The sequence below is a fragment of the Heloderma suspectum genome, chromosome 5, assembly GCF_057233095.1.
Source record: "Heloderma suspectum isolate Gila_16-S chromosome 5, 16-S_ref, whole genome shotgun sequence".
NCBI classification, from domain to species: Eukaryota; Metazoa; Chordata; class Lepidosauria; order Squamata; family Helodermatidae; genus Heloderma; species Heloderma suspectum.
In genome coordinates, this window is record NC_139462.1 from 45,340,475 (window position 1) to 45,363,764 (window position 23,290).

The 23,290-nt window shown below is 43.4% G+C and overlaps 1 protein-coding gene across 1 annotated transcript in view; it reads left to right on the forward strand.

The window, feature by feature from the left end:
- Window positions 1–1,420: 1,420 nt before the first annotated feature.
- Window positions 1,421–23,290, forward strand: part of SYNPO2 (synaptopodin 2) — a 180,763-nt gene continuing 158,893 nt past the window's right edge. Inside the window, exon 1 of the mRNA XM_084855912.1 lies at window positions 1,421–1,708. Coding sequence (XP_084712038.1) covers window positions 1,604–1,708 — 105 coding nt within the window. The 5' untranslated portion in view covers window positions 1,421–1,603. The remainder of the gene's footprint in view (window positions 1,709–23,290) is intronic.

Sequence of the window (23,290 nt, forward strand, 5' to 3'; positions counted from 1 at the left end):
GCTCTTGTGCTGGTGGTCTGTCTGTCTGTCTGTCTGTCTGTCTGTCTGTCTATCTATCTATCTATCTATCTATCTATCTATCTATCTATCTATCATCTTCACTTGCATGATCCTCTACCAATTGGTTCATCAGTTCTTCATTTCATTCATTTCATTTATCACATTTCTATACCACCCAATAGCCAAATTTCTCTAGGCAGTTTACAAAGATTAAAAACCTTTAATAAAAACAGTTTAGCTACAAACATATAAACAGAGCAGACACACATATACACACATATATCCAAACAACATCCCATGATCTGATTAAAAAAAACACCCTATCATTTGCTGCCAAATGCCTGGGACTAGAGGACGGTCTTAACCTGGTGCCAGACCACCCCTGAGAAGGTCCTTTCCCTTGATGCCAACTTCCAAGGAGGCCCCTGGAAGAGGGCCTGGGGTGATGAATGTAGTGTATGGGTAGGGCCATGACAGGAGAGATGCTCCATCAGCTATTGCAGTCCCAAGCCATGTAAGGCTTTATAGGTCAAAAACAGCACCTTGAATTGGGCTCTGAAAGCATTCAGGCAGCCAGTGCAAGCGGCCCAGAATTGGAGTTCTATGTTCGGATCTTCTTGTCCCTGTCATCAGTTTGGCTGCTACATTTTGCACAACCTGCGGCTTCTGAACCATTCTTCCCATATACCTTGGTGCGAAGCTACTTTTTGTGCCGCCAAATCCACTGGCCCTCTGTCCACCACATGCTGAGCACCTCTGATTTGTCATGCTTGCCCATTCTGTGTGTATTTCTCGGGGAACAAGATGCATTATGTTGCTTTCATATCTCACGGTAGGAGAAAAGCAATTATGGCACAACCCTAGATGCTTACTGCTTAGACATAATGGCAAGTCTATAACGGGGAGAACGAGAGGCACATGGTAAAAGCTTCGAAAGATCAGACTAGTGCCACTTGATAATTATCCCATGAATGTGAATATCATTGTTGCTAATCCATTCTCTGTGGGACATTTCAGTACAGTGTACAGTGTCTGTTGCAGGGGAGGGGGTCCCCCCTTTCTGTTTTCCTCTGACACTTTGTTTGGATTATGAAAATACAAAACGTGCTGTGATGATAGCTTAACAAGTCTGGTACCATTTACAAAAGTAAACTCTTTGTCTAAAACCATTGCTGGGAGATTTACAAGTCCTCTGCTCTGCTGTTTTGATTTCGCTGTGAGGGGCAAAAGGCCCTTGGGTTTAAATATAGCCTGCCCCTGCCCCCCCTTCACAGCCAAGTCCTTTTCATTTGTGTTCTGTTTCCTCAACATTATTTTGCTTTACCATGAAGGTGGGCTGAGAGCAGAGCAGAGCAGAACTGACGCAAGAGTGGGCTGTTCCTTTGGTCTGGGAGAACTCGCTCACGCTCAGTAAATGAGCATGCTACAAGAGTGCAGTGCACAGGCAGTGTCAGCAGGAGTGAGTCTGCTGGTCCTCTCTTGCTAACACCATCTGGAAGGCAAGCTTCCAGTTCAGGGAACATCCACTGTTTCTAGGCGTTGCTGTTTTTTAATTAAATTACTTCTGCCAATGAATACTGCCTGATCTTCCCCAGGAAGAAAAATGGGTACAGGGGATTATATCTGTATCACCATGACTGGTGGGGCACCTTGGGGTTTTCGACTTCAAGGTGGCAAAGAAGAAAAGCAGCCTTTGCAGATTGCCAAGGTAAGACAATAGGAGGATGTTACCACCTTTATCAGTGTTTTGTAAAAAGGATGGAAAAGTTGTCTGTAAGATGTGTATTTTTAGTGGAAGGGGAGCAAGGGCAGTGTTTCCAATTTTAAGATCTTGATGGAGACTTTATTCCAGCCCTTATTTTAAACTTGCAGTGGTACTCCCAAATGTATTCTTAGCAAGTGTGGTGTTTGATTTGAAGAAAATGAACATTTCCTAAACTTTCTTACCTTGATCAGATAGGAAGGACAAAGAATTATTTTTCTCTCCCTGCACATAAATATGCAGGTCCTCTGAGATGCTGATTGTTTTCACCTCCTGTTGAACTTGCTGAATGGTGTTGAAAGAATTCTGTACAGTAAGGACTGGTTCTTGAGGTAGCAAACCCTCCCTTGATGAAAGATTTGTGACACTTTTCCTCTAGTCTTGGCAAAGGAATAAATGCATGCCAGAGAGAGAGAGAGAGAGAGAGAGAGAGAGCAAAATACACCTACCGTTTTGAGCAATGTTGGAAAGCATGATGATGAAGCTGTTGCTTAATATGAATCAAACCCACAATCTCTAGAATTGCTTTTATGAGATGCTGCTTATGTCCTGGTATATATTTCATAGATTATAACTGAATATTTGTGATCCACATCATGGATCATGTAGGAAATTTAACACATTGCTCTGAAATCTTCTGCATCTTCAAGGGATTTGTATGAAATCTGGTATATATGTATATATATGTATGTATGTATAACAAAAATTAATGGGGAACAAATTGTGCCCATCATTGAATTCAACATTTCTACATCCGTAATGCTTGAGACAGTAGGATTTAGGATTAATTAATATAAATCAAAACATGCTAACTGAACTTAAAGAAGCAGCCCAATTCTATACATATTTACTTATAAGGAAGTTCCAATGCAATTCTACCCAAACTTACTTGGGAGTAAGACAGTGAGATTTACTCCAAAGTATTTGCATATAAGTTCATGCTGCATGGCCATATCCTAAAGCCTCATTTAATTCAGTGAAATTTACTTCTCAGTAAACGTGCATAACTTCAAGCTGCACTATACAGCTTGTTTCCAATAAAGGAAAAGATAATAATAGTTCTATGAAACAAATATTTAGTAATATGATGTATTCTGCTAGCTGGAGGACTCCCAAGAGAAACATTAAACTTTGCTGGAACCTATTAGCTCAGTTTGTTTTCATATAGATAAAAAATATTACTTGGAAGTAGATGTTTATAACTCTGTTAGAATAGTTAACTTCCCTTGGTCAAGGAATATTGCCTATCATTCTTTATGAAAAAACTACATCACATTTTTCTTAATCCTGAAACCAGTGTACAAATATAAAATACATGTATTGTGATCTGATATGAAACATTTTTGTAATGTACAAGTAGATCTCTCTCATTTTAGTAAAAAAATAAAAATAAAAAGTCCTCTGTCTTGAATGCAACCGTTGTTTCACATGGGACAGTAGAATCCTGCCACCTAGTGAAACTTTGGTAGGTTAAAGTATAGAAATAATTTGAATAAAAGAGATTGGGGCGGGGGAGGGGGGAGAACACAATCTAAAATAATAGTAACAGCAACCTATGCTGGAGTTTAAAGTTTTGGAACATCCAACTCAGATTCAAGGGCTGAAAAGCAAAGTCACTGCATCCTTAAACAAGGATCCTTACAAGGACCTTGAAGGATGCATCTTTGCAAGGCTGGCAGCTACATCCAAAGTGAGATTTTATACAATGCAAGGATTAGCAGTAACTAGTTCTATTGCTCATATCATAAGAACATAAGAACTGCCTTGCCAATTGAAACCAAGACTGATCTGTCTAGTCCAGCATTTTCTTTCCAACAGCAGCCAGTCAGATAGGAGGAGCTCACAACTAGGGCGTAAAGGTGATGGTCATCCCTGTTGTTTGTCTACAGCATCTGGTTTTCAGAGGTATACTACCTCTGTGGATGGATGTTGCATTTTGCTATCATGCCTAATAGCCCTTGCTAGGCCGATCCTCCATGAATTCATCTAAACCTTAAAAAAAATCACCACCACCATCCCTTTATTCATATGCTTCATTTCTGTGGTAAATATTACTACTACTACTACTACTACTACTAATGAATTGTTGTTGTTGTTGTTGTTATTATTATTAACAGCATTTTTACCCACTCTTCAGCCAAAAAAGGCTTCCATTACGATTCTCACAACAACATCAGCGAAGTTTACATAAAAATAGCAACATTTCAAGATAATTTACCAAACAATTACAAGACATAACAAAATTCCAACAGCCATACATGTATGAATAGGCTCATGAAAATATCTCGTATTAATTAATTTACACTAAGAATAAGCATTCCAAGAATTCATGCTAAGGCCTAACAGTAGAATTTTTTTTAAAAAAACAACGTTCCAAATAGAAGCAAAGATGCAACTTATCCAAGACTAAATGTTGCCCCCAGCAACAAGCCCCCCAAAATACCCCCTGATGGTCTCTCAACACCTGGAACAGCAGGAGCAGCAACAATCAGTTGGGGCCCTGCCCTCACAGCCAAAGTGGAAATGAGCCAGAGGAAGGAACTGGGACCAGGTTTTGCAGGACTCCACAGCTAAATGGTCCTTCTAAGGGAATGGCTAAAACCCAACTTGTAGGAGTGAATTCGTAAGTAAATCCAAATATTGCTTGAAAACGTCGTTCAGCCCTAAGTTATTCAATGATATCCTCCATTTAGAACTGAGTAAATGTGTATTCTCCAGAATTATTGATGTTTACTGTTTGAAGATGTATATTGAGGAAGAAGCAATCCACTAAGCATCACTAATGCTCAACCTCCATTTTCTGCTGTGACGTTCCTTCTTGTCAAGCCATACTGAAATGAATTTAGGTAATTCAGCAATAGTGTCTGATTGGGTCTTTCCATTGAAAACTGAGGAATGCATTTTTGTGTGAAGCAGTCTCTAATCCATGAAAGTTTATGCCATATAAATCTGTCAGCCTTTACAATATTTTTTGGTGAAATGGTTATAAAATTGAAGAGAGAGAAAAAGCTCCCCAGAGTTTACTTTTGATAGGCTTGTAATGGAATATGAAGTCTATTCAAGTTACATATTTTTTCCTTCTCTGTGTGTTAATTCACTATTTCTTACTATTTGAGCTGAGCCATTGGTTATAATGTAAAACTACTGGGATTAAATGCATTTAACTATCTATTTTAAAAATAGGAAGCTTAGAAAGAGGGCTTGGTGAAACAACCCCTTGCAAAAAATCCATGGTAGTCATGAGACTCCATTGGATTAGAATCTTTCCCAGCATATTGTTGGCCTGTGAGGGAGAGGGAAGCCTGCCAAACTTTGTTCCAGTATGTTCTGCTATCAAAATTTCCCAAGAGAACTAGTGACTCAGCACATCTTCCGAATATCCTGCTCTGATATCTAGGCTCTGCAAAGGAATTCTGGGGTCTCAGGCATGGATGGCATTGAAAGCTCCTTCAATTACTTCGGTCTGTTTGGCTCTGCAATCTTTCATCTTACATATATATGTGATTACTCTCCATTTATCCTGTGATATCCACCCAAGAATTTGCTTTAGCCTTTGGTTTATACAGGATATGACCCATAGGTTAAAGTAAGCTGCAAGCGTATTTAGTACCCTGCCAAGACCAGAGGTTCCTGACTCATCTCTTTAACCCCTTTCACAAGTTCTTGCAGCGGTGCAGACTGAAACTATGGAGGGAAAGCATGATCAGGCTGCTGTCTCTACCCCCGGCCTCCACATATTGACAATGCCTGTGAGCAGAGAGCCTACATGCATACAACTTTTATGTGCAAAGGCTCTCTTCATATGATCAGGGATCCAGTGTTGATGGCACCAAGTTAACCTCTTTGGGAAGTCTATAACTGGGGTGCCATTGCTGAGAAAGGCCTCTTCCTTGTAGATGATCTTCATACCTCAGATGACCTTAAAGAAAGAGCAGGTTGATATGAGAGTAAGTACCATAGCAAGAACCTATTGGACCAATGAGATTTATGCGCCTTTTCTATACAGCAGCACCATGGTTGACTAGGAAACCAGTAAAGTAGGCAGGTATGCCTGATGACTGCAACCATCTATTAGTAACTTCTATGGGCTTCAACACACTAGGCTTTTTATCCCACAACTTATCATGGTTTCTGCTTCCAGATTCTTTGAGGGATTAAGATCAGCTCCTTACCCAGGCTGACATGGGCTGTTTTCTTTGGGGCTGTCTTTCTCGGCAAGTTCTCAGCAAGTTCTATACGTTTCATTTCACAGCCTTTATGTATGTATGTATGTATGTATGTATTCATTCACTCATTCATTCATTTCTATACTGCCCAATAGCGGAAGCTCTTTGGGTGGGCCACAAAAATTAAAGCCACAGCGTGCAACTAAAAACAATATAAAATATAAAAGCTTAAAACCACAATATAACAATACAACCAAAATAAAACCTAGCATTTAAAATACAGATTTAAAATACCAGAGCTAGAAGATTAAGGGTGCATCTATATGACACCGCTTTGATCCCCCACCCCGTAGCAACTGTGCAGAAATGCGGCTTCGAGTCAGCATGCCCTGTGATACACCCATGATGTACTGTGTGCTTCCCTAACAGACTCGCCGCGCCCTTTTCTTTTTCCATTATACTAAGGATGGACAAAAGTCCCTTACCTGGTCCCGCAGCTTGCTTCGCGGTGGGAGGGAGGCGCTTCGGTTCTCCCCCCAAAGTTCTTGGTGGGGGGGAGGCGCCCCACCCCTCCCGGCCGAAATTCAGGCCGGGGGAGAGGCGCCCCATCCCTCACCGCTGAAATTCAGGCCGGGGGGGAGCGCCCCGTCTCCCTGGCTGCGAAATAAAAAAAGTAAAGTAAAAAAAAAAACATGATAGGCTACGTAACGATTTACGTAGGCTATCACGGCTAGATTTTCAAAGTCAGCCGTGATAGGCTACGTAAATCTTTACGTAGCCTATCACGGGTGACTTTGAAAAGAAAAAAAAAAGCGCGTACACAAATGGCGGCGCCCATGGGCGCCGCCATCTGCATTCCTTATTTGGGCAGGGGTAGTCTACATAAAGATTTACATAGACTACGGCGAAAATAAGGGCAATGCAAATAGCGTTGCCCTTATTTTCGCCGTAGTCTACGTAAATCTTTACGTAGACTACCCCTGCCCAAATATGGAACGCAAATGGCGGCGCCCATGGGCGCCACCATTTGCGTAAACGCTTTTTTTTTTCCCAAAGTCACCCGTGATAGGCTACGTAAAGATTTACGTAGCCTATCACGGCTGACTTTGAAAATCTAGCCGTGATAGGCTACGTAAATCGTTACATAGCCTATCACGGGGTTTGTTTGTTTTTTTCTTTACTTTGTAATGGCGGCGGCGGCAGCCGGTCGGAAGACCGGCCGCCGCCCCCGCCCCCGCCGAACCGCCGCCGGGACCCACTGCCGAGAGGGACATTTGAAGGAGGTAAGTCCCATCCCGGGGGGGGCCCCGGAGAATTTCACCACCAATTTTGGGGGGCTGAATGCGTTGGCATTCAGCCTCCCGGGGATTCGTGGAGAAATTCTCCACCATCCCTACATTATACTGAAAAGCACGGCTGGTCAGTCCCGTGAGCATGGGGGTGCAATGCTTCACTGGCTGTTTTGTATTTGAGGGGCTCTGCTGTGTCTTTCCATCCCTTTTTAGGTAAAAAGTGGGTGTTTTGTGCTCCTTCATTTCTGCACTGTCAGTTTGTCAATTCCCCAGCCCAAGACTCTCATGATGGTTCTCACTCACAAGCGTGAGCACTACGTGCCTAGCCATTGCTCCAAAATGGTGGCCGGAGCAATGTTGGTCCTTCCCCAAGACCCCACCCCCCCTCCCCTTGGGTACTGAGTCCAAAAGCAACCGTTGCGAAGATATGAAGCTGCAAATATGTGTGAAAGTGTGATTAAATAGATGAAAACATCCCTCTGTTCCTCTGTAACTGTGCAGCTGCGAAGGGATGGGGGAAGTAAAGGGGTGTCACAGAGTGATGCAGGCACTACGCATGCCTACAACGCGCCCACTGCAAAATGTGAAGTTGGTTCAGGGAAGGAACAGAAAGCAGCAACTCCAAAGAATCGCAGTAAAATGACTCCTTGGAACTCTGCATTTTCTGGGTGAAAACCACAGCTGGCTGCAAAGTCACAACTGTGTCATCTATCATGAGGGACCTTGACTCGCACCTGCCCCGGCATAAAAGCCTGGTATAGATGGGGCCTAAGAAGCTAAAATGCTAAAATAATGGGAGAATAAAAAAAAGTAAAGTCTTCACCTGGCGCTGGAAGGAGAATGTAGGCGCTAGGTGAACCTCTCTAGGAGCTCATTCCACAGCTGGGGGGCCACAGCAGAAAAGGCCCTCCTCCTGGTAGCCACCCGCATCACTTCCTTTGGCAGGGGCTTCCAGAGAAGGACCCCTGAGGATGATATTAGGGTGCTCGCAGGCACATATGGAGGAGGCAATCCTTCAGATAATCTGGCCCCAAGCCATTGAGGGCTTTGAATGTTAATACCAGCACTTTGAATCGAGCCCAGAAATGGACTAGCAACCAGCGCAGCTGGAAAAGTACTGGCATGATATGATCTCATTGGCCAGTCCCTGTTAACCACTAGATGGTGCTGTGGTTATAGCACAACTCTGTCATTACACACACCCAATATATTGGATTAATGTTCCTTACTGGGTTATCTCTGATCTTTTAAAAAGTGGGGTAAAAGAAAGTGTGGGAGATACCCTGGAGGTTGATGATGTCGTGTAAAGAACTTGAAAACGTCCGTGAGTGACCAATCACGAGTGAGCAATAAAAGCCTTGTGTAGAAATGCTCTATGTCTTGGCTTTCTTCAACACAGGTTTTCCATCATAGCCCTTTCCTCTAATTCAGGTCCCTTGAGAGTTGTTTATGATTAGATATGGTTGCAATCTTGTACACATTTACCTGGGAATAAACCCCATTTAACACAGTGGGATTTACTTCTGTGTAGGCATGAATAGCATTATGCTGTTAATTACCATACAAATGGCTTGTCCGAATCCATCCTGTTATATTGACCGATTCGTTGCAGATGACTGGAGTAAATATTGCCAAATAGGTTTAATTCACTATCTGTGGTAAACAGCAATTTAATGAGCTCCTTTGCTTACATTTGTCAAAGTCTTGTTGGTTTTCTGTAGGATGCTACACAAAAGGAGTCAGGCTAATCAAACACCATACATTCCATTCCTCAGGCAGATACATGATTGAAAAATGTGTTAGTCGGAGCAGTACATTCTCAGAAATGTGTCAGACAACCATGAGAATATATGTGATTTAGGCCTTCTGGCATGTTATCAAACAGAAGTTGGAAAATAATTGTTTTTTTCACAGGATTCCCAGGGGTAAATATATCAGAATAAACTTTTCCTCAAAAACTGCACTGGTAGATGTCACCCAGGGCAGCTTCACCTGAACTGGTATAAAGGTTTGAAGTCTGACTATTGCTGTGTGTCTGTTGGCGAGAACTGAGGGACGGAGGATGGAATAAAGAGAGAGTATGAGTTAAAGTGCTTCATGTTTTAGTTTAACATTTCCTGTGTGTATAATTGTGCCAAATAGGGCCTCTTTGTTGCAATCTTGAAATTTGCGAAACAAAGATTATACAACAGGAGTAAGGCAAAGCAGCTCTGAACACATGGTGTGAACTTCTGAATGTATTGCTTTTATAATGATATCATGACATCTAGGCCAGGCCAGAAATGATCAATAACAGCTTTGTGTGAAGGAACCTCAAATGCATGTTTGACATGAAAAAGGCAAAAATAGTGGGCTGGATCCAAACTTAGACATACTTAGAGCAGACACATTGAAATCAAAGAGATTTAAATCCGTCATGACTAACTCAAGATTGAGATCAGCGGGTCTAAGTCTGGATCCAATCCAATATTTTGTAAAAACAATTATTTCTGGACAATTGTTGCTACATTCCATGCCTTCTACCCTAAGTTCCTGAATTTGTTTTCAATGTTTGGGACAATTCAGTATTTCAGAACTGTTGTTAAGACTATTGGGGGACATCTTAAAGATGCTGACTATTTATCATTTATGTAGGACTTTTAGCATGCAGAATGCTTTATTTTTATCACAGTTCCTTTCAGCAATACTGTTATATAGGTCAGAATTAATACAATTTCACAGCGTAGAATCTGAGCCTTTGTGACTCTACATTGGAAGGGCAGGCTGATCACATAGGTGTTTCCCAGCCAATTGGCAACCTCCCAGCACGGATTTTACTGATCACATAGGAAAGACCCATGTGATCAGCTGCAGCTACTTGGTTGTAATACTCGCACGTGCTTGCCAGCGGTGTGTGGTCATGCCAAAGTGGTTCCTACTCAGTTCTGAACCATCAGATCCCCAGATTTAAGCTTTCTATATTATCCTTTGGGCCACACCGGCTCTTATTTGAAATCAATCATAACGCTTAATGAAGACCAGCTTTATCTGAATAATAGTTTTCTTATGACAGTTTGTGCGTTACATATTGAGTTTCTGTGGCAACCACTCTCTAATCTTTTTTATCATCCCTAAAATTAAATTGGCACTATTCTTCTCTGCTGGGTTTTGCCATGTTAAAAACTATGTAGATCACTTTTATAAGCATTGTACCAAATAGTACCAACGCAATACTAGTGAACTGTGTGGTATCTAGCAGAAACATATTTGTATCCCAGTGGATGTCTGTGCGAATGTGAATAAACTGCACCTAATCTTTTATTTAAAAGTGTAAAAGCTGCTAGAGTCTTGGAGGGAGCAATCTTATGGCCCCTAGACAGCATCTAACCCCCTCCCACTCCTCCTCCCAGCATCTAACCCCCTCCCACTCCTCCTCCCAGCATCTAACCCCCTCGCACCCAACCTCGGAGAAAGGGGCATTCCAGTGGCAGGGAATGGAGGAGACTGGAGAGGCCAGGATATGAGTCTTCCTGAGTCTTCTTCAGCCTCCTTCTCTCCCTCTCTGAAGACCCCCAACTAAATGGGCAAAAAAGCCCATCTAGCGAAAAATGCAGGGCAGGAGGGCAGGGAGGTGACGATCGCCTCCACCGCTCATCCTGCCCCTCATTGGATGATGAAAAACCACCGACTTCAGGGGCTTACGATGATCATAGATTGCTCATAGGACAGTGCCAAAGATACAAGTTTCACACTGAATATCATAGTTCCTGAAGTATTTAGGAGGAATCTGTTGAACAAGCCTAGCATTCAAGAATGCCATGAGTAGGAGCATGTTGTTAGAACTAGAAGGGATAATTGTAAATATTGTTTTTCTCTAAAAGGAGACTTCAACCTATCACATGACAAATATCTACAGAGAAGCCATTTTTCCAAATAAATTCAATGCTTCCCATCCAGCAAGACTGATTTTTAAAAGTTGGCTGGATGCAAACAGTTTAACAATGTCATAATCAAAGCTTTCTGCAAAGAGCTCCCGGAAAATGTTGTTTCATGTACTGGAGGATTTCAATACTTCATAACACTAAAAAAGAAAAGAAAAGCAAAAGACCAAAGTGAATTGGAGAACACCCACCCATATTATACTGCAGCCATCCATACTGTACTGTGTGTGCACTGGTTTCTCTGACACTGATGGGGTGAGCTGGTATAATGGTAGTGAATTTCAAGTTGCACAGGAAACAAAGCAACTTTCAGTACAGCTTCTGTGAGGAGTAGATAAGTTGCCTATTTGGCTAGGATGATATCCTCCCCCAATGGGTGGCAGAGGACTGGGAACAGATTTTGACATATAGGGAAACTGAGGAACAGGGAACCCTGAGGCATGGAAGTTGAGAAGGGTGCAGAATAGGAAATGGACTGAGAGAGAGTGTAATCTGAATGAAAGGTAGAGGAGGCTGGGAATTGAGGCAAGACGGGCACAATCCCTTCTAACTTTAGCAAAAAAAATCAAGGTAAAGCTCCACGCTGAAAGTCCTCAAACACTTACGGATTTTCTGTGCGAGGATTTTATTGTGCACTCATGATTCGTTACTTACAGTAGTTTGCGGGTCCTTAACACGACGTTGTCAACCTCCAGGGCCTCTCCCATGCTTTCTGACTGTTATCGCAGCTTTTTTCTTAATGGAGAAAATGCAGCATTTAATTTTACTTGCAGATTTAAGTGCTCCAACAGCTCATGTACTTCCGCAATTCCAGTATATCACAACTATACCACAGTGCCATCTAGTGGCTGTATAATGAAATATATCGAACTTGCAGAGACAGGAAATCCCTGAAAAAAGCATGTGTAAAGGAGCTGATGTTAATCCCACAAAGAATCTAGAAGCAGAAGCCCTGGTAAAGGTGTGGGATAAAAGCCTGGTGTGGTGAAGCCCTTACTCTGGGATAGTCCCAGTGACACATCAGAACAACCTGATTTTGTAAACCAGCATCGGCCCAAACCTCACTGAAGCAAATACAAAGCCTTTGTGTCTTATGTTGGTTCTGTATTGCACCTAGGTTTTACAAGTACCATGTGAACGAATGTTGCTATTAAAAAAACAAAATCAGAATATCACAATTTTTCCCTTTTACCGGAAGAGCCAAAGAAGGGGCAGCACAAGGCAAAGCAGATTGGACAGGTCTCCTTTGCTTCTACAAATATGAGGCAATTATCTTCGATTTCCAGAAATAAATTACACATTCTGTTTGGGGGTATATTTACACATCAGGTTTGACACATTGTTAAGCTGGGCAGCATGTAGGAAAAAGTAGCTCACTGCAAGCCAGTCCTCTTTTATAGGCGCTTTCCCAGGGTGTTGCGTTTGGGTAATATAGCCTGGAAGGAATGTTTCAGCCACTTTCATTGCCAAATAAGTAATACAAGAATTTAACTTCAGCACAGCACGGCAATTATAGAGCAAGAGTCTGGGCTGCTTTTGCCTACCTGAGAAGGTACACATTTTCCAATGATTGCAACAAAAGGACTTTTGTATGGGTATAAGGTACATGAGTCCTATGAAGCAACTGATTTATGTGGGGCACCCCAAAGAACCATCCCAAATACGATTTGGTTTACCTCCTAACAGGCACGGCTGAAATCTGTGCCATTTTGTGTAGAAATGTTTCTTGGCCTATAAAAATGCTAAAATGTGACACAATTTTAGTAGGGCCAGATCAGATGGTCTCAAGACAGCTGTGGATAGTTAGTTGGACTAGGCCCTAATGGACTTGGGTTGAATGCCACACTCAGCCATGAAGCTGACTGGGTGACCTTGGGCCAACCATCATATCTCAGCCTAATCTACTTCACAGGATTGTTGTGAGAATAAAAAGGCAGATTGGCAGGAAGGACCATGAATGTTGTCCTGAGCTCAGTGGATGAAGGGCAGAATAAAAATATAATAAATACATATTTTGGCCACTTAATGCGAAAGGAAAACTCACTGGAAAAGACCCTGATGCTGGGAAAGACTGAAGGCAAAAGGAGAAGGGGATGGCAGAGGATGAGAAGGCTAGATAGCATCACGGATGCAATGAATATGAACTTGAGCACGCTCCGGGAGAGAGCGCAGGACAGGAAGGCCTGGCGTGCTATGGTCCATGGGGTCACGAAGAGTCGGACACGACTGAACGACTGAACAACAACAACAACAACAACACAGATGTTATAAGGCACATGACTGAAACCACATTTGTGTGGAAATGTGCCCTAGCATATAAAATATTTAACTCTGACATGGGGGGGGGGGAGGCTCCTCAGTCAGACTTCCATACATAGGCCCTTTATTTACCTATGTTTACCTAAGACAGCTTCGGCTATTGGGTGGTATAGAAATAAATAAATACCTCACAATGTTCCTGATTAAAATCTTGGAGGCTGTTCCAAGTGGTCCGGAGCCTGGTCGGTCCTGTGGCTCCGGAACCACTGGAGCATTCTAAGGCCTCCTGTGAGGCCTTGGCAAGGGACTTTGCAGATAAAATTGATCAGATTAGGTGTGTTACTCTGCATGCTGTGGATACAGTTAGTGAGCAAGAGGCGGCCTGTGGCAAACCGGTTTTGTGGGATCGGTTCCAGCTTCTTCCTCCTGATGAAGTGGACAAGGTGCTTTCATCTGTAAGGCTGACCACCTGCTTACTTGATCCTTGCCCATCTTGGCTCATTATGAGCTGCAGAGAGAGACTGGGTGAGGGGATCAAGGCGGTGGTGAACGCCTCCCTTGAGGAGGGAGTGATGCCATCAGCCCTCAAGGAGGCAGTGATAAGACCGCTCTTAAAGAAGCCCTCCTTGGATCCTCAAGTTCTGAACAACTTTCGCCCAGTCTCAAATCTGCCATTTTTGGGCAAGGTGATTGAGCGGGTGGTGGCGGTGCAGTTGAAGGCACACTTGGAAGAAACTGATTATCTTGACCCATTTCAGTTGGGCTTCAGGCCTGGGCATGGGACAGAAATGGCCTTGGTCGCCTTGGTGGATGATATGAGGAGGGCTCTGGATAGGGGTGAATGCTCCTTCCTTGTTCTCCTCGACCTCTCAGCGGCTTTTGATACCGTTGACCATGGTATCCTCCTGGACCGCCTGGAGGGGTTGGGCATTGGAGACACTGTATTGCGGTGGTTCCGATCCTTCCTCTCCGGCAGGTACCAGAGGGTAGCGCTGGGAGAGGAGGTTTCGGACCCGTGGCCACTTACTTGTGGGGTGCCACAGGGTTCCATCCTCTCCCCGATGCTATTTAACATCTATGTGAAGCCGCTGGGGGCTATCATCAGGAGGTTTGGGGTGCAGTGTCATCAATATGCGGATGACACGCAGCTCTACCTCTCATTCAAATCTTCACCAAGGTTGGCCGTAGAATCCCTATCCAAATGTCTGGAGACGGTGAGTGGCTGGATGGGGAGGAATAAGCTGAAGCTCAACCCTGACAAGACCGAGGTACTTTTGGTGGGAAACAAGAGGAGGCTGGGGGATGTTGACCTGGTGTTGAATGGGGTACAGCTACCCTTGAAAGACCAGGTCCGCAGCCTGGGGGTCATTTTGGACTCCCAGCTGTCCATGGAGGCTCAGGTGTCAGCTGTGAGCCAGACAGCGCTGTATCAACTCCATCTGATACGGCGGCTGCGCCCCTTCCTTCCCGACCATCTGCTCCCATCGGTAGTACATGCCCTGGTCTCCTCTCGTTTAGACTACTGTAATGCGCTCTACGTGGGGTTACCCTTGAAGACGGTTCGGAAGCTGCAGCTGGTACAGAACGCAGCGGCTTGCCTGATTAAAGGCAGCCGCCGGCGAGATCACATCACTCCAGTGCTGAAGGAGTTGCACTGGTTACCAGTTGTTTTCCGGGCCAAATTCAAGGTGTTGGTTTTGACCTTTAAAACCCTATATGGTTCCAGCCCAGCCTATCTTAAGGAGCGCCTCCAGCAACACCAGACAGGCCGCTTAACAAGATCAGCCTCGGATGGCCTTCTGTCTGTCCCATCAGCCAGGACAGCTAGACTGGTGGGGACGAGGGAGAGGGCCTTTTCTGTGGTGGCCCCCACTCTGTGGAACTCCCTCCCTAGGGAACTCCGTCATGCCCCCTCTTTAATGAGCTTCCGTCGTGCATTAAAAACGTGGTTGTTCAGGCAGGCATTTGGGGTGGGTTAGGGTATTTAAAAAAAAAAATTATGGTAGAATTTTATTGTTTTAAATTGTTTTATGGTGTGTTGTACATCGCCCAGAGTGGCTGGGTGACCAGCCAGATGGGCGATTAATAAATTTAATAAATAAATAAATAAATAAATAAATAATCTGTGCCATTTTGTGTGTAAGCTTTTCCTCAATCAACCAAACAGATTATTGTAAACATTTTGTACTCATTATAGTAACAGTGCAACATAATAATCATGTATAAAATTCAGTAAGCCTAACAAGTCTTATTGATTGTATAAAAGGTTGTATTCATTAACCATCACAATGTGTTTATTCAGGTATGGATCACGTTTTTTTAATGCCAATAGGCCAGGGCAGCTGCCAAAATAGGGTCTCGGTTCTTCATGCTGAACACAGAAAATAATTTTATATGTGCCATTGTATCTTGTACAGCATGCAGAAATTTCACTTGAACATGCTGCACTACCATCATAATAACACCCAAATTTACCCATCTTTACATTGCCAACCTTGGATGCATCCAGTGGTGCCATTCCACTAGTGCAAAGCTTCTACCGCTTATGGAAACCCTGTTTTCATCCTTCTGCTAGTGTCAAATCCAATGCTTTGATTTCACTTTTGCAAGGAGTTACACAACCCATTACAACTTCATTAGGCTAGGTGTTGCTTGCTCTAGTTATGCTAATTGTTCTGCTAGCGGTTTGGCTACTGCTAGCAGAACAATGGCAACTCATGTAATTTTTCTGCTAACATACCATTAGATACATAGATAGTTCCTCAGCTGGACTTTTTCATCTTTCAATAGGGCTATTCACAAGAGATCCATCCATACATAATGGAGGAGTCATCAGACTGTACCCACTGATCTCACATCCAGTGTCTGCATGCCACACCCAGTGTCTCCTGTCCCTGATTTCTGTGTGTTGAAAAAGAGTGGCTTATGGACATTCAACTGTATGTGCACAAGCTCTCCATGCCAGTGGGTACCCCAGTTGTGCGGGGTTCCCACTGGTATGGAGAGCCTACATGTGTATAGCTGTATGCATTGGCAACTTCCAGAGCAGGCCAATGAGATATGTGAAAGGGTGCAAGAGGAGGGCAATCGTTGTATATGCAATGTGTGGCTCACCAGATGTTTTGGCCTACAATTTCCATCAGCCCTAGCCAGTATAGACAATGGTGAGGGGTCATGGGAATTGTTGGCCAAAACATCTGGAGTGCCACAAGCTGCCCACCCCTGTGTTTACAAATGGTGTTTTCAGTGGTATGCCAAAAAGTCAAATCTTGCAAGTGGTGGCAAACACATATGGCCTGCTTGTCATTGGCCAAAGCAGCCAGGGACAGGGGGGAGACATGAGCAACCCTTTACTTGCAGCCCACATATGCATGAAAATAAGTCCCAAATATTGTATTACAAGCTTTTCAAAGGCTTGTTTACCAAAAGCAGAACTGTAAAAAGCACTCGACAGTACGGCTTAATTAAACTCACCATTCCAGTTGCCATTCCAACAATGTGTGAAGAGAGACGGCTGGAACATGAACAAGAACATTCCCCATATTTGTGCTTCAGCCACTGCAAAAATATCACGCTCGTATTTGAATACAGCCATTCAAACGTTTCTCCAAGGTGGGAAAATTTCCGTAATGAAAAGGCTGTGGCTGACAAGTCAAATCTTAGAATCATACGGTTGGAAGGGGCCTACAAGACCACTGAATCCAACCCCCTGCTCAATGCAGGAAGCCTGATTCCCAGGCAGTTTCCCATCCAAGTACTAACCAGGGCTGACCCCGCTTAGCTTCCAAGATCAGACGAAATCAGGCGCATCCAGCCCTTTGCTCTGGCATGTTGTTTAAGGAAACTGCCACGAGGAGGAAATTATCGTCCATACATCTTAAAAGCTGTGCTAGTAAGTAGTGGAGCAGACAATCTCTAAGATAGCTTTCCCAACTAATTGCCCTCCAGATGTGCTGGGCTGCAGCACCCATCATCCCCAGCATGCCCATTGGACAAATGGTCCAACACATCTGGAGGGCGACAGGTTGAGGAAGGCTGCTCTAAGATATACAGTACAGCTGTAAATGTGTCACTATCAGTGTCACAGTCAAGCCAGAATAGCCCTATGCATTGAGGGCATTGAAAAATCCATTACCTGTACACATGAGCAGGTAGCAGGGCCACGCTGTGCAGCCCCTACAGGAAAGACTACAGCTCACTTGTAGAGCACCTGCTTTGCATGTAGAAGGTCCCAGTTTGATCGCCGTCATCTCCCAGCAGGGCAGGAAAAGCTCCTGCCTGAAACCCTGGACAGCCACTGCCAGTCAGTGCCGACAATACTGGGCTAGATGGACCCATGGTCTGACTCAGTATAAGGCAGCTTCCTCTGATCCTATATGTGTGTGAGCATGTGTGAGCCGTAATGTTAACTATAAAAAGGATATCCTGAAGTTATAGTAGGACTTTCTCTCAGAAGGGAGCATATTTTGCAGAACGCTTCATATCCCACGAGACTTGCATGCAGCTCCGGAGAATGTTCACGCAGTTCAGTTAATGGGTAAAATGTAGCAAGAGAAGCTGCCAGCTCTCTAAAGTGAAGAGTGGGTCTCTTCTCTTTAAGTATGAGTTCAAAAATACAAACTTTGATGCAGATACTTGAATCGGGTTTGGAAGATACCGGTGAAACAAATCCTTTGAGTGATCCCGCACCCAGTATTCCAGGTTCTCTACATGGAGCTGTGTTTAAGATGTTTTCCATAAACCTTCACATTGTTTGCAAAATTCATTTTTTCACATGAGATTAATAAATGCTTCCCATCTGGATGCTTTCTCATAAACATAGAGCAGAAAATGCATGTTGTTGTTGCTGTTGCTTTCAAACTCCTATCCTTGGTAAAAACCGCTCAGTTTGAGGTGATCTCATTGGGTGAAAAGATACAGGTGGCTGGCTGACATGGATACTGTATTAACATGTGAAACAGCAAGATATGTGAATTAATCTGAAGGGTAATGTTTAAATATTTGAGGTGGCAGTTAGATATTTGTGCTTGGAGAATGATAACGTTCCCATAAGTAAAAAAAAAATGAGAGAAATCAGTAAACAAACAAACACAGGGAACTGCTTACTTCATGTGTCTTCTACCATAACAGTTATGATTGTTAATGCTTCTAAGAACTGACCTCTTGTTAAGAGGGCCTCATTACATGTGTCACTGACTGAAAGAAGAGCCATAATCCTCCATTATGCAGATTAAATCAATTATAAGTTTGCTATGGCTGGATAGAGCAATGGACATTCAGGTAAGACACAACTGTCTATCCAGATGGATCCGAAAGCTACTTTTCCTTTGTTCTCATGGGGTTTGGGGGAGACCTAGATGCAAACCATTTCAAGTGGTGAGCAAAGGTCCTTTGATGAAACAAGGATATTTGAGGAAGAATCCAACTCTATGCAATCTGCTGTTCAGGTTGAGGGCCCAGCTCAGACTACTTGTTGGAGCATCTCCCCTATCATGAGAGAAGGTTACAACAGCTGGGATTGTTTAGCCTGGAAAAAAGGAGGCTAAGGAGAGACAAGATAGAAGTGTACAAAATCATGCATGATGTGGAGAATGTGGATAAGGAGACATTTTGCTCCCTCTCTCATAATACTAGAACCTAGGGTCATCCCATGAAGCTGCATGGTGGGAGATTCAGGACAGATAAAAGGAAGTACTTCTTCACATGACACATAGTTAAACTATGGAATTTGTTACCACAGAAAGTAGTGATGGCCACCCATTTGGATGGCTTTAAAAAGGGGTTAGACAAATTCCTGGAGGAGAAGGCTATCAGTGGCTACTAGTCTTGATGGCTATGTGCTACCTCCAGTACCAGAGGCAGTGAGCCTGTGTACACCAGTTGCTGGGGAACATGGGTGGAACGGCGCTGTTGTGCTCATGCCCTGCTTGTGGGTCCCTGGTCGACAGCTGGTTGGCCACTGTGTGAACAGAATGTTGGATTAGATGGACCCTTGGTCTGATCCAGCAAGGCTCTTCTTATGTTATCTACATGACTCTCTATGGGTATCAGGAGTGTCTATGTTGTTATTCTCTATAGATTCCCCAAGGGCTTAATCCTATGCATGTTTGGACAGAAAAAATTCCTACAACTCCCAGCATCCCCCAGCCAACCATGCTGGCTGGGGGATGCTGGGATTTGTAGCACTTTTCTTCTGTCCAAACATGCATAGGATTGAGCCCTATGCATAGGATGCATAGGAGCCATGACACAAGTAGCCTGTTGGCCCATTATGTGGAAGCAGCATAACAGGGAAAGATAGCCTACATCTCAGCCCTGGTGCAAGCTCTCCCGCTGCCTAAGGCACAGACGCTGCCATGTCATGACCCCTCCAACTCCCTTCCCTTTACTATACTGTGCCCCCACCTTCTCCATCGCACCACCATGTCATGCCCCCGCCCACCCCTTCTTTTTACCCTTTACATTCTAGTTTAACTCAGCGCACAGATTGGGTTGGAGGAAACCTCTGTTTAGAATGGTCAATCATTTTGAGCCAGGATTGAAAACGTACAATCTAAACTTGGGTGATTCAGATGATTCAGAGGAGGATAATGTAAGCCGCCTTGAGTTCCTTGCGAGAGGGAGAAAGGCAGGGTATAAATGCAATAAATAAATAAATAAATAAATGATACATGCTGATCAATATGTATGTTTCCCACCCACCCTCCCCACCCCCACGAGTGACATTTTGTTTCTGTACCACTTGCTTCAAAGACCAGCTGCCACTGCCAGATTTAACTGACCCAGTTTTGAAAAGCATATGGAAATCATCTGAAAGGCAAGAATAATTTCATGACGAATGGACTTAGGAAGGTAATAAAGTCCCGAGCAAGTAAGTAAAATGTCATGTAGCTGATTCGATGGCCAGTTGTACAAATATTACTTCAGTAGAGCTTGGAAGACTGGTAGATATGGGTATTCATTTTAGACCAGTATTGAATAACAACCAATACACTGAACAAGCTGCAAAAGTCAGTATCCCTTGTGTTGAGTGTAAGCAAAGCTAAATTAACCTCCAAGACAGGGGTGAGCCATCTCTTTTGGTCTCGGCTGGATTGGTCCCCTGGACAAAGCTGGTGGCTCCTCCCCCTCCCATGATGTCACCCAGCCCTGCCCACTTTTCTTTTCTCCATGCCTCTCTGCATGGAGAAAGGAGTGCCAGCCAAGTCCTGCATCTTCTTCCCACTCTGCTTTAGGAAGGAACTCCACAAGTGCCTGTGCAGTCCAGGTAAATCAGAAATAACAAAGAGATTCCCTTTCATGCTCTCCCATGAAAGCACAACTTTTGAAGTATAGGGGCGTTGGTACAGTGCCTAGTGGAGTTCTATTCTTCCCCTCTTATATCTATAGGATCTACCTGATGCACCAGCTTACAAGTTTCTTGAGCACAGGTTTTACTCACACAGGGATAGATTACATCCACGGAGATTAAGATTTTGAATGTGAAGTCCTGTTATGATTTCTGTATGCTGTAGTACAGGATAATTATTTCACTAGGTAGTGCTTATTTCTCTATAACACAAAGGGCTTTTCTACATGAGGCTTTTAACCCGCCTCTTTACCGAGGCTTCTGCTTTCAGATCTTTTGTGGGATTAAGATCAGCTCCTTTACATGTGTTTTTTTCCCCAGGGTTTTCTTTCCCTGCCTTTCTATATCTTCAATTACCCAATGACTAGGTGGTGCTATGGTACAGTAGAATTGCACAAATGCACCAGGGTTTCATGCCGCCATTCATGGAAGTACCAGACTTTCCTCATTAGAAACCCCCCCACCCCCACTATAATGGTTGAAAAGCACAGGAGAGTCCCTCAAGGATGACGACATAATGTAAAGCACCCATAAACTACCATGAATGAGGAATCACGAGTGTACAATAAATGCCTTGTGTAAAAAGGCTCAAGATGTCCTGTCCATCTCTAAACCGAGTCTTGATATCACAAGACCACTTAGGGTGCTTCCAGATGCAGTTTTTATCGTGCCATCACCCTGCCCCATTCAAGGAATTTTACAGAGGGCCTAGATGACAATCTCATTCACTTACAGCCCTCCTGGTGTTTTCCCACCACTTCTTCTATTTTTTTTTAGTGCTGTGCCAAAAATTTATCCCACATTTTTTTGACCATTCTCATTCAATTTGATAGAAAAGAAGTTGCTTTTGAAAAGAAATTCAAAGGAGGAGAAATTTCAGAGAAATTCTCATAGGTTGGGTTTGGGGTTCTTGGGCTTACCTTACTTATGAGGTGGCTGAGGAGTGTGCATGATCGTCCTGTTTGTCATTGTACAATAATCTCTGTGGCAGCCTGTAGCCTCCTCGGCTTCCCACACTTCAGTTAAAGCCATCCTGAGGAAGACATCATGGGGCAATTCCTCCCATGGGGCTTTTTCAGAAGTGCAGGTGGCCTGGAAGGCTGCACAGCAATGTAAAGATATGTAATAGAGAGAGAAAACACATACCTCAGCCACTTCGCAGTGATTAGGTAAGCTCAAAAATATCACCAAAAGAAATTCAAAATTCTGCCTCAAAAAAGTGGAAGCCTCAACACAGCTGATGCTGTTGCCACCTACAGAAGCAGTACAATAAATCAAAAACCCTTAGAAAAAAAGGAAGAACCTGTGTTACAACTGCTGCCAATCGTCAGCCCTATCTGTGAGAAACTGTTGGAGAACTTCTCTCCTAGGTGAAATTCGGTGAAATTGTCCCCCCAATTTCCCTGCCCACAAATAGGCTGGAGAATTTTAAGAGGCCATCTGTGCACAACTCTAGTTTATTTCCTTACTGCAGAAAACCCATTAAGGAAAAAAAAAAGATGGAATTGCTGCATAATGCTTCCTGGTTGGTAGCGCTAGGAGCCCTCCATCTGGAAGCATCCTTATAGCTACCCTCCCATTACAATTATAAAAGCACCACAGATACCTATGGCATTTGAGGAAAGAATATCCACGTAGACAAACTAGTACTGGAGTAGTAAGAACATTTTCCAGTACTTGACTGAATTTTTTGACTGGATTTCTGCTCGACTGGATTTTTGCTTGAATGCTCAGGGTATAACTGTAAACGATACTAGCGATAGGAAAAGAACCTGGATAGATTGGCTGCTGAGTGGCTCTTGTGGTTTTCAGTGTCTCATGGGAACAATTTTGGCTAAAAGAGTGATCTGAAATTCAGACCTACATTACTCTACAGTGGGGAAAACATAACAGACCTTCCTCTGTTGTGGCTATTGTTAAAACCAAGTTGAGTGAATTATAAAATTATCTAATGTGAAGTGATGCAGTAAAATCTCAAGAGGGAATGGGATGCACAGCATGATAATTAGTTTCAGGTTTGGGGAAGACGATCATCTTTGTCCTTTATTTTAAAATGTCTCATGAATAAACAGAAAATTGAAATAGTCACAGAGAACAAAGGCATATTGCATGCATCTCTTGTTTGCCCCCTCACTTTCTGTTTTCGTCAGATTTTCATTTGCATCGCTGGCCTAGAAAAAGCACTGTTGATCACAGTTAACAAAAACATACAGTTGGTACCACTGGGTGAAACTAAAAATCAGACCAAAACACTTGGCTTTAGGTATTGTTGCTTGGCCAGGCCATAGGAAAGGAGAGGAGAGATAAGTCTCTTCAGTGCAAGGAAAGTTATCGTAGCATTTGGCTAATAAAACTTGCCATTTCTTGGCTAAATCTTTGTTGAATTAGAAAAGAATACAAACACAGTTGTCATATCCCAGTCCTAAGCATATTTATCTATTGAATTGCTGGACATAATCTAGTCTATAAATAATAATACAAGATAGCCAGCAAGACATAAAATTGAATATGCATGCTCCCGTGAGCTTTTTAAAGGAAGGGCT